General features: G+C 42.1%; 1 protein-coding gene across 4 annotated transcripts in view; it reads right to left on the bottom strand.

The window, feature by feature from the left end:
• Positions 1–501: 501 nt before the first annotated feature.
• Positions 502–14,976, bottom strand: part of LOC107502171 (mucin-2) — an 81,329-nt gene continuing 66,854 nt past the window's right edge. For 3 of the 4 annotated variants that reach the window (XM_036230058.1, XM_036230059.1, XM_036230060.1), the window contains 2 exons: positions 10,452–10,616; positions 502–7,817 (listed from right to left, as the gene is read on the bottom strand). In XM_036230058.1, coding sequence (XP_036085951.1) covers positions 2,841–7,817; positions 10,452–10,616 — 5,142 coding nt within the window. In that variant the 3' untranslated portion in view covers positions 502–2,840. Of the gene's footprint in view, positions 7,818–10,451; positions 10,754–14,976 lie in introns of those variants that run through there. The other variant, XM_036230057.1, reaches the window with a different exon arrangement.

Below are 14,976 nucleotides of genomic sequence, written 5' to 3'. Positions count from 1 at the left end.
TGCTTCATCCTATGGTTTTCAATCCTATGTGCATACTTTTTGAAAAATATTGATTTATGGTCCATCCTTGATGATTCCGATTCAGTGGGACTGCAGTGAGTTGTAAGTACCATAACACTAATTTAAATCTGTCAATTACAAAGAATTCTAAATAACAGAATTCAAATTTGTAGGTTTCTTACTACTTGCGTAGTTATTTCCTTTTTCTGCATATTCTCTAATATTTAGGCAGATAGCAGGCACAAGTAAATGTTTATTGAAGTATTTAATAGAGAGTTTTTATAAGATTACTGTAAAAATAGTAGAAAACTAATTTATTAAATTGAAAATAGAGATAACATATTTAAAATACGACTTTAAAATCAAAATGATTTAAAGAGAAAATGAAATGAAAATCATTTTACACAACATAAAAACATGGTAATAAATATTTAACATACCCTCACCATATAGAATGTCTTTTCTCTAAAACATACAGAATTTGTGTATTAAGACCAAAACTTTGGAATAACAAATGATTTATTCACATTTGGTAACATTTTAATAAATAACAACAGGTTTCCAACATAAATCAATAGATGGATTTACTTTGTATGGAAATTGCATTATTTAAAATCTCACAAAGAATGAGACTCTCCATACAAAACTGTTAAATCTAAATGTTATTTTAGGGGTAAAATTCATTATCATTATAATAGTGGCACAAGTCACTAAGTCATTCTTGATAGTTGTTGCAGTTAAATGTTAGCAGTTATTGGCCATGAAATCATCTATAGTCCCAAGGTAGATATAGATTCTGCTGTGAGAGGAATGATAGTGGATATTAGAATTTAATTTGCAAGCATCCTAACTACAGTTGCAATGGCAGAGGTCATTATGAATTTGCCATTTAGGTCAAGTGTGAGGAATGATGTGACATATTGGATTTACATTTAATAGAGGCGGCATTTGGTTCAAATGAAAGGATGGCACTAAATAGCATGTCAGCAGAAGTTACAGAGCTTACATATTCAGTGAGGAGGTTGAAGGGTTTAGTAAATTTTGTATGTTGCAGTAGTAAATACAGTAGAAATGATGGTGCTGTAAGAATGATGATGCATAGAAATGGTACCATGACTGACGAATCGGTCCCCACTGTAAAATAAAGTACTAGCAATACTTTGTTGATGTAATGCTGTTGTGACAATGGAGTCATTGAAGGGACAGTATAATTGCTACCTGCATTGTGATAATAGATTACTTAGAAGGTGATGTTAATTTTCTAATAATTGGTAATGGCTGTGCATATTATAAATATATTTGAAGTCATTATGGTGTTTGATTGGAAAGTCAGTTGAGTTGGTAGCATCTATGTTGATTTTATTTTTACCTGAGGTGGTGGCAGTGCAGGCTGAAGATGCTTTACTTGTGTAAGAAAACAGACTAGATTCGGTCACTAAGATTATGTACCCACTAAGGGTGATGTATATTAAATGAAAGAATAGCAGTATCTGGAGATTCTGTTAAACTGATGCTATTGTAGGTTCTTTTGAAATAGGAATTTTTCAGATTTGAGTTGAATTTGTTGAATGATTTGATTTATAGTCGTAGCATCATCTGGAGAGAGGGGTTGCCATTGTGGATGAGAAAGAGTTGACCTGGTATTGTAACCTCATAATGAGAGTCATTTAAGTAACTGTAGTTATAGATTCAGTAACATGCACCTGGTATTCCTGGTAAGGTGCAAGAGAAAATATAAGTGCAGTTGTAGTGATGCAGACAGTGGAAAGGACAATGCTTAGACTTTGCAGTAGTAGGTTCACATAAAGATGGTGTCCACAGTTGGGCTTGGGAGTTCAGATGAAGTAGTAGCTGCTATAGTGCTTGCAGATTCAGTAGAAGCAGTTGGGGTAGCTGTGGTGATCGTAGCCTTGATGGTAGTGCTGGTAGCTGTGTTGATAGATGATTCAGTTACTGTAGCTGCTTAAATGGTGGCTGGAGGTTTGGGAGAAGCAGTATTGGTGTCCTTTGTGGTTGTAGCCTCATATGTACTAATGGAAGTTGTAGTAGTTGGTTCTAGTAGCTGCAATTTGTTATGGTAGTTGGTGCTGTTGAAGTTGTGATGGTCGTTGTGGTTGCAGGTTAAGCGGTGGCTACTGTGTGCTTGTATCTTCTGTAGAAGGGCTAGTGAAGTCCATCGTGGCTATAGCAGCAGTGGTAGTACTGGCGGCAGCGGTAGGTGGTTCAATGGAAGTGGTAGCTGCAGCTGTGGTTGTTGCTCCTGTAATAGCCACGTGATAGACGTTGTGTTTGCAGACCTAGTGGTAGTGCTGGCGGTGGTGGTAGGTGGTCCTGTGGAAGTGGTACCTACAGTTGTGGTTGTGGCTCCTGTAGAAGCCACAGTAGTGGGCGTTGTAGTTGCAGACTCAGTGGTAGTATTGGTAGCTGTGGCAGATGGTTCAATGGAAGTGGTGACTGCTGTTGTGGTTGTGGCTCCTGTAGAAGTTACAGTGGTGAACATTATGGCTGCAGGCTCAGTGGTAGTACTGACAGTTGTGGGAAGTGGTTCTGTAAAGTGGCAGCTATAGTTATGGTTGTAGCTACTATAGAAGCTACAGTGGTGGATGTTGTGGCTACAGATTCAGTGGTAGCACTGGCAGCTGTGGTAGGTAGTTTTGTGGAAGTGGTGGCTGCTGCTGTGGTTGTGAATTCTATAGAATCCATGGTGGTAGATGTTGTGGTCGAGGCTCAGTAGCAGGGCTGGCAACAATGGTAGGTGGTTCTGTGAAAGTGGTGGCTGCTATTATGGCTGTGACTGTGGTGGTAGCCTCAGTGGATATGCTGGAAGCTGTGGTAGGGTTTTATGTAGAAGTGGCAGCTGCTTTTCTGGTTGTGGCTCCTGTAGAACCCACAGTAGTAGACACTGTAGTTGCAGGCTCAGTGGTAGTACTGGCAGCTGTGGTAGGTGACTCTGTAGAAGTGGTGGCTGCTGCTGTGGTTGTGGGTTCTGTAGAAACCATGGTGGTAGACGTTGTTGTTGCTGGCTCAGTGGTAGTACTGACAGATGTGGTAGCTGTTTCTGTGGAAGTGGTGGTTCCTGTTGTGGTTGTGGCTACTGTAGAAGCTACAGTGGTGGCTGTCGTGGTCGTAGCCTCAGTGGTCGTACTGGCCTCTGTGGTAGGTGACTCTGTGGAAGTGGTGGCTGCGGTTGTGGTTGTGGCTACTGTGGAAGCTACAGTGGTGGGTGTTGTGGTTGTAGCCTCAGTGGTCGTACTGGCAGCTGTGGTAGGTGATTCTGTGGAAGTGGTGGCTGCGGTTGTGGTTGTGGGTTCTGTAGAAACCACAGTGGTAGACGTTGTTGTTGCGGGCTCAGTGGTAGTACTGACAGATGTGGTAGCTGTTTCTGTGGAAGTGGTGGCTGCGGTTGTGGTTGTGGCTACTGTAGAAGCAACAGTGGTGGCTGTTGTGGTCGTAGCCTCAGTGATCGTACTGGCCTCTGTGGTAGGTGACTCTGTGGAAGTGGTGGCTGCTGCTGTGGTTGTGGCTCCTGTAGAACCAACGGTGGTAGACGTGGTCGTTGCAGGCTCAGTGGTTGTACTGACAGCTGTGGTAGGTGACTCTGTTGAAGTGGTGGCTGCGGTTGTGGTTGTGGCGACTGTAGTAGCTACAGTGGTGGGTGTTGTGGTCGTAGACTCAGTGGTCGTACTGGCAGATGTGGTAGTTGCTGGCTCAATGGTAGTACTGACAGATGTGGTAGCTGTTTCTGTGGAAGTGGTGGTTCCTGTTGTGGTTGTGGCTACTGTAGAAGCTACAGTGGTGGCTGTCGTGGTCGTAGCCTCAGTGGTCGTACTGGGCTCTGTGGTAGGTGATTCTGTGGAAGTGGTGGCTGCAGTTGTGGTTGTGGGTTCTGTAGAAACCACGGTGGTAGACGTTGTTGTTGCTGGCTCAGTGGTAGTACTAACAGCTGTGGTAGGTGACTCTGTTGAAGTGGTGGCTGCGGTTGTGGTTGTGGCTACTGTAGTAGCTACAGTGGTGGGTGTTGTGGTCGTAGCCTCAGTGGTCGTACTGGCAGCTGTGGTAGGTGACTCTGTTGACGTGGTGGCTGTTGCTGTGGTTGTGGATTCTGTAGAAACCACGGTGGAGGACGTTGTAGTTGTAGGCTCAGTGGTAGTACTGACAGATGTGGTAGCTGTTTCTGTGGAAGTGGTGGTTCCTGTTGTGGTTGTGGCTACTGTAGAAGCTACAGTGGTGGCTGTCGTGATCGTAGCCTCAGTGGTCGTACTGGCCTCTGTGGTAGGTGATTCTGTGGAAGTGGTGGCTGCGGTTGTGGTTGTGGCTACTGTGGAAGCTACAGTGGTGGGTGTTGTGGTCGTAGCCTCAGTGGTCGTACTGGCAGCTGTGGTAGGTGATTCTGTGGAAGTGGTGGCTGCGGTTGTGGTTGTGGGTTCTGTAGAAACCACAGTGGTAGACGTTGTTGTTGCTGGCTCAGTGGTAGTACTGACAGATGTGGTAGCTGTTTCTGTGGAAGTGGTGGCTGCGGTTGTGGTTGTGGCTACTGTAGAAGCTACAGTGGTGGCTGTTGTGGTCGTAGCCTCAGTGGTCGTACTGGCAGCTGTGGTAGGTGACTCTGTGGAAGTGGTGGCTGCAGTTGTTGTTGTGGGTTCTGTAGAACCCACGGTGGAGGACGTTGTAGTTGCAGGTTCAGTGGTAGTACTAACAGCTGTGGTAGGTGACTCTGTTGAAGTGGTGGCTGCGGTTGTAGTTGTGGCTACTGTAGTAGCTACAGTGGTGGGTGTTGCGGTCGTAGCCTCACTGGTCGTACTGGCAGCTGTAGTAGGTGACTCTGTTGACGTGGTGGCTGTTGCTGTGGTTGTGGATTCTGTAGAAACCACGGTGGTAGACGTTGTAGTTGCAGGCTCAGTGGTAGTACTGACAGATGTGGTAGCTGTTTCTGTGGAAGTGGTGGTTCCTGTTGTGGTTGTGGCTACTGTAGAAGCTACAGTGGTGGCTGTCGTGATCGTAGCCTCAGTGGTCGTACTGGCCTCTGTGGTAGGTGATTCTGTGGAAGTGGTGGCTGCGGTTGTGGTTGTGGCTACTGTGGAAGCTACAGTGGTGGGTGTTGTGGTCGTAGCCTCAGTGGTCGTACTGGCAGCTGTGGTAGGTGATTCTGTGGAAGTGGTGGCTGCGGTTGTGGTTGTGGGTTCTGTAGAAACCACAGTGGTAGACGTTGTTGTTGCTGGCTCAGTGGTAGTACTGACAGATGTGGTAGCTGTTTCTGTGGAAGTGGTGGCTGCGGTTGTGGTTGTGGCTACTGTAGAAGCTACAGTGGTGGGTGTCGTGGTCGTAGCCTCAGTGGTCGTACTGGCCTCTGTGGTAGGTGACTCTGTGGAAGTGGTGGCTGCTGCTGTGGTTGTGGCTCCTGTAGAACCAACGGTGGTAGACGTGGTCGTTGCAGGCTCAGTGGTTGTACTGACAGCTGTGGTAGGTGACTCTGTGGAAGTGGTGGCTGCGGTTGTGGTTGTGGCGACTGTAGAAGCTACAGTGGTGGATGTTGTGGTCGTAGACTCAGTGGTCGTACTGGCAGATGTGGTAGTTGCTGGTTCAGTGGTAGTACTGACAGATGTGGTAGCTGTTTCTGTGGAAGTGGTGGTTCCTGTTGTGGTTGTGGCTACTGTAGAAGCTACAGTGGTGGCTGTCGTGGTCGTAGCCTCAGTGGTCGTACTGGGCTCTGTGGTAGGTGACTCTGTGGAAGTGGTGGCTGCGGTTGTGGTTGTGGCTACTGTGGAAGCTACAGTGGTGGGTGTTGTGGTCATAGCCTCAGTGGTCGTACTGGCAGCTGTGGTAGGTGATTCTGTGGAAGTGGTGGCTGTGGTTGTGGTTGTGGGTTCTGTAGAAACCACGGTGGTAGACGTTGTTGTTGCTGGCTCAGTGGTAGTACTAACAGCTGTGGTAGGTGACTCTGTTGAAGTGGTGGCTGCGGTTGTGGTTGTGGCTACTGTAGTAGCTACAGTGGTGGGTGTTGTGGTCGTAGCCTCAGTGGTCGTACTGGCAGCTGTGGTAGGTGATTCTGTTGACGTGGTGGCTGTTGCTGTGGTTGTGGATTCTGTAGAAACCACGGTGGAGGACGTTGTAGTTGTAGGCTCAGTGGTAGTACTGACAGATGTGGTAGCTGTTTCTGTGGAAGTGGTGGTTCCTGTTGTGGTTGTGGCTACTGTAGAAGCTACAGTGGTGGCTGTCGTGGTCGTAGCCTCAGTGGTCGTACTGGCCTCTGTGGTAGGTGACTCTGTGGAAGTGGTGGCTGCGGTTGTGGTTGTGGCTACTGTGGAAGCTACAGTGGTGGGTGTTGTGGTCGTAGCCTCAGTGGTCGTACTGGCAGCTGTGGTAGGTGATTCTGTGGAAGTGGTGGCTGCGGTTGTGGTTGTGGGTTCTGTAGAAACCACAGTGGTAGACGTTGTTGTTGCTGGCTCAGTGGTAGTACTGACAGATGTGGTAGCTGTTTCTGTGGAAGTGGTGGCTGCGGTTGTGGTTGTGGCTACTGTAGAAGCTACAGTGGTGGCTGTTGTGGTCGTAGCCTCAGTGGTCGTACTGGCAGCTGTGGTAGGTGACTCTGTGGAAGTGGTGGCTGCAGTTGTTGTTGTGGGTTCTGTAGAACCCACGGTGGAGGACGTTGTAGTTGCAGGTTCACTGGTAGTACTAACAGCTGTAGTAGGTGACTCTGTTGAAGTGGTGGCTGCGGTTGTGGTTGTGGCTACTGTAGTAGCTACAGTGGTGGGTGTTGCGGTTGTAGCCTCACTGGTCGTACTGGCAGCTGTGGTAGGTGACTCTGTTGACGTAGTGGCTGTTGCTGTGGTTGTGGATTCTGTAGAAACCACGGTGGAGGACGTTGTAGTTGTAGGCTCAGTGGTAGTACTGACAGATGTGGTAGCTGTTTCTGTGGAAGTGGTGGTTCCTGTTGTGGTTGTGGCTACTGTAGAAGCTACAGTGGTGGCTGTCGTGGTCGTAGCCTCAGTGGTCGTACTGGCCTCTGTGGTAGGTGATTCTGTGGAAGTGGTGGCTGCAGTTGTGGTTGTGGGTTCTGTAGAAACCATGGTGGTAGATGTTGTTGTTGCTGGCTCAGTGGTAGTACTGACAGATGTGGTAGCTGTTTCTGTGGAAGTGGTGGTTCCTGTTGTGGTTGTGGCTACTGTAGAAGCTACAGTGGTGGCTGTTGTGGTCGTAGCCTCAGTGGTCGTACTGGCCTCTGTGGTAGGTGACTCTGTGGAAGTGGTGGCTGCGGCTGTGGTTGTTGCTCCCGTAATAGCCACTGTGGTGGCCGTTCTGGAGGTAGCCTCAGTGGTCGTACTGGCAGCAGTGGTAGGTGATTCTGTCGAAGTGAAGGCTGTTGTGTTTGTGGCTCCTGTGGAAGGCACTGCGGTTGACTTTGTGTTTGTTACCTCAGTGGTAGTGCTTGCATTTGTGGTAGCTTGTTCTGTTGAAGTGGTCGTGGGATTTTTGGAAGCTGCAGTGGTAGCAATTGTCGTTGTACCCTCAGTGGTAGTCAGGCCAGGTATTATAGTTGGTTCTGCTACAGTGCTAGCAGTGATTTTAGAGATGGTTTTATCAGTGGATGTTGTGGCTGACTCAGTTATGGTAGTGGAAACTGTAGTTTTAGTGCCTGTTGTAGATGAAGTTGTCCCTTGATTTGAGGGAAGTTGTGTGACAACGGATGCATTATTATTTTTCCCATTAAACACCAGACACACTATGAGTACTCCAATTGCTGTTGTTATCACACAGGCTAAGAGACAAGCCAGGAAGATTTTCCACAAAGACCAGTCATTGAAGACATTGCAAGTCTCCTGGAAAGAATGTATATAAAGTTACTTGAGATGAAATAAAAGGTTAAAAAAAATTAGTGCCATTGATAATCCTTTATAAATATATAAAAACATGTATACACATATTACTTCACTGTAAAAAAAAAGTATAAGCATAAAACACTCTCTTAATAGCATCTAATAATAAATATTGACTCAAATGTAAGGTTTCAATTAGAAAGGACTTGGTCCTTGTACTATCTTTAATATAGGAACATAGAAATTTCCACTGACATCTATACTTTCTATTCATATATATGTATCTCAAACTAAAAAAAAAAAAAAAAAAAAAAGTCTTCTTAGAAACTCTTTGTTCCTCCCACTACCATAGAAGTATCTGTACATGTTGGGTGACAGCTGCACACAGTGATCTGAGTGACCCAAAAGATCAGCTGATTAAATTTTCCTCTCCTTCTGGCTTGTCAACTATCAGAAATTTGGCCGCCTTGGAGTCTTCATTCTAACTGGGTTAATTCATGTCTTGTGAAATTTTCTGGCTAACTTTCATACTGGTTACTATTTGGCAGCATGAAATTCAGAGTGTAAAAACATTTGTTAAAATCCAGTTTATCCTCCCAGTGGCTATTTCCACTGGGTAAGATGCTTGCCTCCTTGATCCTATTCTTTCACACACAACATTAGAATAAGGATTAATGTCAGTTAAATTACTTTTTAAACTCTAAAATGTCATATATAAACAAATTACATATATAAGTATCTATGTAATTTATGTACATAAGGTATATATTTATCTATATATATAATTTGTAATTGTAGAGAAAACATTGCATAGTGTAAAATACGTAAGTCTTGAGATCAGAGTCTTGAATTTAAATCCCTTGCCATTAATATTCTGAGAAAATTTCTTAACTTGTCTAATTCTCAACTTGCCTTATATCTAAAGGAGGATAATTGTATCTACCTCTAAGTGTGTGGAGGAGATTAAAATAAGAAACACCCTCCATAATTAGATTCTTGCAGAAGGCAGTGCATTGTAGTAATTAAGAGCACAGGCATGAAGTCTAACAGATTTAGGTTTAAATTTTTACTCCACCTTTCACTAGATGGATGATGACATTAGGAAATTTGCATTATCTTGCACACCCTCAATTCCCTCATGTGGATAACATTACCTATTGCATAGGATTGCTGTAAATAGTGAAAAAGGAAATAATATTGGTAATGTTTCCCTATGCTTACTAAGTATTCAAAAAAACATTTGATTTCAGTAATCACCTCATTATTATCCCTTTTCTTATTACTGAAAATAGATCACTGAAGGAAACACACACACAACAGATGTCTTTGGAGCATGTAGAGTAGCTCTTAAATATCCCCAAATATGGAAGATGATCTTAGTAAGCCTCAGTCTGGGTGTTGAGAGCAGCACCCACTAGGCAATCAGAAGCGGTGCAGAGGCCTTGGGTACTACAGTCAAGGGAATTCAAGGCACCGACTAAGAGAGCCCAAAGACAAATGGCACCTCCTGCCCCATGTTATCCGGGCCTTAGAGAGAAGCCAAAGAGTGGAAGAACCATACTCACATCTCAGATAAGGGAGGTAATTACCCTCATTTTTGGTTTAACTATTAAAAAGAAGAGCAAAATTAATAGAAACACATCATAGCCTGACCTCAGACCTGTGCTCCAGTGCTAATACTGCCACTACCTAGCTGTGTAAATCTTCAAAACAAAAACTTCCTAAACTGCAATGTTTTCCATCTGTCTCTAAGTAAAGACATCTAAAATAACTTTCAGCTCTCTGACTGGTCTGCCTTGTTTGAGGTCATGAGATGTATTCTCTAAATTAGTCCTGTCTATCAAAAGCATCCTTCCACACTGGCTCCTGACGTAAAGGCTCTATCATCTCTATTTTCTCAGTCTCTCCAAACTGTCTCTACAACAGGGGTAACCAGAGTAAGGGTGTGTAGATCAGAGCTAGAAGCATAGAACCAAACCTGTAAGCCAATCAGACAAAATCAAGTTTCCACCTTGGAGGGAAAGACTCAGAGATTAGTACTTAGAGTAAGAAAAACAAAATAATAAGGAAAAATGGTCCTGAATACAGGAAATCTGCTTCTGGGTCCCAAACCATGGTGCTACTAAATGGTTTCTAAGTCAAGGTTGAAAATACATGAGTTCGCAACCAGGAGGGCTAATGGAAGGCCCACAGTTGGCTCAGAGGCAGGAAGGGAAGGAGAGTGAGGCAGATCGCCCATGGACGAGGGCCACAGGACGTAACACATGACGTCATCTTCCACCTGGCAAGGGGTACAATGTCATTCACTGCCGGTGCATTTGCTGTCATCACCCACTCAGTTGTCCTAAAAAAAGGAACCCCAAAACTTATTTCCTTTATCTCTTAAATATGTTTTCCAAATTCTGAATGTTTTTGTCTTTCCATCATTACCATTAACTCCTTAACTAAAAAGCCCCATAACTCTCACTTTCTTGCATTTCCTCTCAGTGTCTTGACATGATCAAAAGATGCTGCATATTTTCAAAAGAACAACGTTAATGTTATTTGACTGAATGTTTTCTTCCAAAATATTAAATCAAGAGCATTTCCACGTGCATTACATCATAACCAGAGAAACAGTGTTGTTCCAAACATTACCTGATGATGTTGTAATTCTCTGTTAGCAAATTCCGAGCATCCAAGGGTCCCTGTATTTGCGCAGACACTGGTTAAATTGCTACCAATATCACTAGTTACATCAGTTGATGGTGGAAACTGACATGCTGAACTGTGAGCTTCATGGTTTCTTGTGCTCAGAAACAGCTTTATATACAAAATAACAAGAAAAAAATGGCTAAAGTAATATAATTCTGATAAACATATATCAGGTTGTGACATATTATGACATATTTGATCAAATAAAGTCCTCTGAAACCTGACTAAAAGAATGAATACATGTATTACATTTCTTCTCCAAACAAGGATTCTAAATAGATCATTATAAGTTACAGTTAATTATGTTACATAATTATTGATGTTAAAATCTAAGAATAAGCATTATCTTTTATATTCATCATATTTAATGCATTTGTTAAATGTCATTATGTGGCAAGCTGGTATAAGGAGATTATAAAAGAAAAAATATCTCACAGTGAAACTTCTAGAGATCTTAAGGCTTATCAAGAATAATTTTGGGGGGTCATATCAAAATGAGAAAAACAAGATCTAAAGAGTTCAAGGAGATTCTGGATATAGTAAATTGCAGTAAGCCACTTCTCCCATTGCAATCAATCAATCAATCAATCAATTAAATATATAATTAAAAATAATTGAAGAGCTGTGAAAGAAATTAAAATTAGGTTACTTAAAATTTAAAAGAGGGAAGAGCTTTACCAAAGTGATCTAACAATCATAGGCCATTTATTGGTTCTGAGCATGAGCTGAAGTTCTGACTACCAAAATAAGTCAGTGAAATTTTGGTTTTCATTTGAGGTGGATAAGACAGATTGGAAAACAGAGAAGCAACAACCACGAGGCCTTTGTAATGTTTGCGGCTAGCTCAGGAGGCTGGAGGCCTGGAAGGGGAAGTCACAGGAAAGTCTCTAGCAGCATCATGTCATTAGGGGATAAAATCCTGCTAGAAAAAAGGGACTTAACACAACATACACCGATTCCACCCTGAGGACATTTGTTGGATTTTGAAGCTGCCTGGCATAGTAAGCTAAAGAGATGAGATTGAAATCTCCTAAAGTCGATCTCCCAAAAACATAGGTACAAACTTTCTAAACAAAGAATAGCAAATTAAAACCAAAAATATATTAAAAGGTTAGAAAAAAATCATGACCAAGTGAGGTCTACCCTAAGAATATAAGTTTGTTTAACATTCAGAACAGTTAATATTTTTCACCACATGATTCCTATAGCCTTCACATCACTGACGCCATCCCTTTGTCAACAGAATTAGGGGTTTGGAGAAACATCGCAGAGTGAGAGATGTCTCCGGATCTCTCCCCTCAAAACAATAGGCTGAACATCTAAAACTCAGCAAAAAAACCACCCACACTGCACACCAGAACGTCTGAGAGTGGGATGTGCACATAAGAGCTACCATAGGCCAGAACCCCCAGTGTCGGGTGGTGACTGGGAGAAAGAAAGAAGCTGCCTTCACAGCCACAGCTCCCTGTAGGAGGAAGGGGAGAGGAGAAGGTGTGGCGACTTCCCTGAACAGTGCTGTGAGTTCCACCCAACCCACGGAAGGGCCAAGGCATCAGGGCAGAAAGCAGAGAAGTGGAACCACACAGAAACAACAGTTGAAGCAGAACCACACAGAAACAACAGTTGATTTTTACCAGCTGCCATTAGAAAACTGAGGCTGAGCCGCAGCCCCCAACTCCTAAAGCAGAGGGGCCCTCCCCCAACACCCTCTGAGACAAACTACATGGAGCCCCAGGGGAATCTGAAGAAACGCTGCTGAGACCGTCGCTGACACTGACAGGGACTGAAACTGAGAGTAGTGAGTGTTATTAAATATTTACCCAAAAATAAAAAGGCATTTTTAAGACTTTATATAAAGCAGGGATCCAAGAGGCTTAGATGCCACCTACTGGAAAGAAACCAAAAGAAAAGCACCTTCTTTGCAGCAGGCTAAAGAGACACCTTTATATAATAAATCTTTCTGGAAAAAAAGCAGAATACACTTCCGTTAATGCCCAGGCAGAAAATAGTCCATTAAACACCATGAACAACCAAAGTGACAAGGCATCTCAGAAAGAAAGAGAAAAATCTTCAGAAAATAAGCCTACAGACATAGAAATATGCAACTTAAATGGCAGAGAATTCAGGATGGTATTTCTCGAAGAACTCAGTAAGTTCCCAAATGAGTCATATCAACAATTTCAGGAACTGAAAAAACAACAAGATGTGCAGAGCAAGGAGACTGAAACCCTAAAAAAAGAACCAAATAGACCTTCTGAAGATTAAAAAACAAACAAACAAACAAAAAAAACACACACTGCAAGTTCAAAAAATGAAATCACAAGCTGAGAAATAGAGTTGACCAAATGAAGGAAAAGATAAGTGATATCAAAGACAAAAAGCTAGAAATAAATCAGAAAGAAGAGAGAAAAATTGAAGAATGAAAAATAATGAAAGAGAAATACAAGAACTAGCTGATATCATCAGGAAGGAAAGATTAAAATAATGGGCATTATCAAAGGTGAGGAAAAGGAGCAAGTACTAGAAAGCATCTTCAGACAAATAGTGGATGAAGATTTCCTAAATTTAAGAAATGAGCTGGATCTTGGAATTCAAGAAGTCAATAGAACACCCAATTATCTCAATGCAAAAAGGCCTTCACCAAGACACACTGTATTAAAATTATCAAAAATTAGCAACAAAGATAGAATTCTTAGGGCAGCCAGCGAGAAGAAAACAGTAACTTACAAAGGAAAACCCATTAGATTATCTTCAGACTTCTCAGCGCAAACCTTACAAGCCAGAAAGGAATGGAGTCAAATATTTAAACAATTAAGTGAAAGGAACTACCAGCCTAGAATAATGTATCCAGCTAAGCTCTCCTTTAGATATGAAGTAGAAATTAAGACCTTTCTAGACGTACAAAAATTGAGGGAATTCTCCACTACGAGGCCTACACTACAAGGAATACTGAAAGGGATCAGCTCACCTAAAAGAAAATGACAAAAAATAATAATAATAATAATTATGAGTGAAGTGACTATCAGGCTAATAGAAGTAGAGGAGTGCAATCCTTACTAAGAACAGGGCATTATAAGCTTAAATAATAAGAAGAGAATTGTTATAATGAGATAGTAATGAATGTTCAGCATACATTGAGACAAACTGAAATAAAAATGACTGAAAAGGGGAGGATTCAAAGATCCAAATTCACAAAGGGGAATGGAGATAAGGCACACACAGAAGAGAATGGACGATTGTATATCTATAACTACCCTTTACATATTTGTAATGGTTACCACAAACCAAAGATTCAGAACTGAAGTATATAACATAATACAAGAAGAACCAGAGGCAAAACCCACAAGAGCCAACCAAAATAAAGAAAACAAAAACACAAGGACAAGGAAGCAATGGAAACAATGAGCTACCAGAAAGCAAAAGATAATATGGCTATAAGAAGACCTCATATTTTGATAATCGCCCTAACTGTAAATGGATTAACTCACCAATAAAAATGCACAGAGTTGAAGAATGGATCAAAAAACAAAATCCGACTATATGTGGCCTCCAGGAGACATATCTCAGCTTCAAAGACAAATACAGACTCAAAGTGAATGGATGGAAAATGATATTTCAAGCAAATGACATTCAGAGAAAAGCAGGAACAATGGTAGTAATATAAAATTAAATAGACTTCAAAATAAAAAAGGTAAAAAAAGATACTGAGGGACACTTCATAATGATAAAGGGAATCATGCACCAAGAAGACATAACACTTATTAATATCTATACTCCCAATCAGAGAGCCCTTAAATATGCAAAACAATTTATAACAGAACTAAAGGGAGAAACAGACCAAAACACTATCATAGTAAGGGACCTAAATACTCCATTGTCTAATATGGACAGATCATCCAAAAAGAAAATCAATAAGGATATAACATCCTTAAATGACGCATTAGACCAACTGGACATAATTGACATTTACAGAGCCTTCCATTACAAAACAGCTGCTTACACATTCTTCTCTAGTGCATATGGAACATTCTCAAGAAACGACCATGTACTGGGACACAAAGATAGCCTCGACAAATATAAGATGGCTGAAATCATGTTAACCATATTCTCTGATCAAAATGCTTTGAAACTAGAGATCAACTGCAAAAAGAAATCAGGAAGAACCATAAATACATGGAGATTAAACAACATGCTACTGAATAATAACTGGGTCAGAGAAGAAATAAAAAGAGAGATCAACAGATACATAGAAATGAATGATAATGATAGTACAACATATCAAAACTTTTGGGACATGGCAAAAGCAGTCATAAAAGAAAAGTTAATAACATTACAGGCCTATCTCCAAAAACAAGAACAACCCAAATAAACAACCTAATGCTTCATTTTAAAAAACTAGAAAAGAACAAATGAGGCCTACAGCCAGCACATGGAAAGAAATAATTAAAATTAGAGCAGGAATAAATGA

Source organism: Rousettus aegyptiacus, unplaced genomic scaffold, assembly GCF_014176215.1.
Source record: "Rousettus aegyptiacus isolate mRouAeg1 unplaced genomic scaffold, mRouAeg1.p scaffold_m13_p_12, whole genome shotgun sequence".
Lineage (NCBI taxonomy): Eukaryota > Metazoa > Chordata > Mammalia > Chiroptera > Pteropodidae > Rousettus > Rousettus aegyptiacus.
This window is presented reverse-complemented; position numbering and strand designations above follow the sequence as displayed.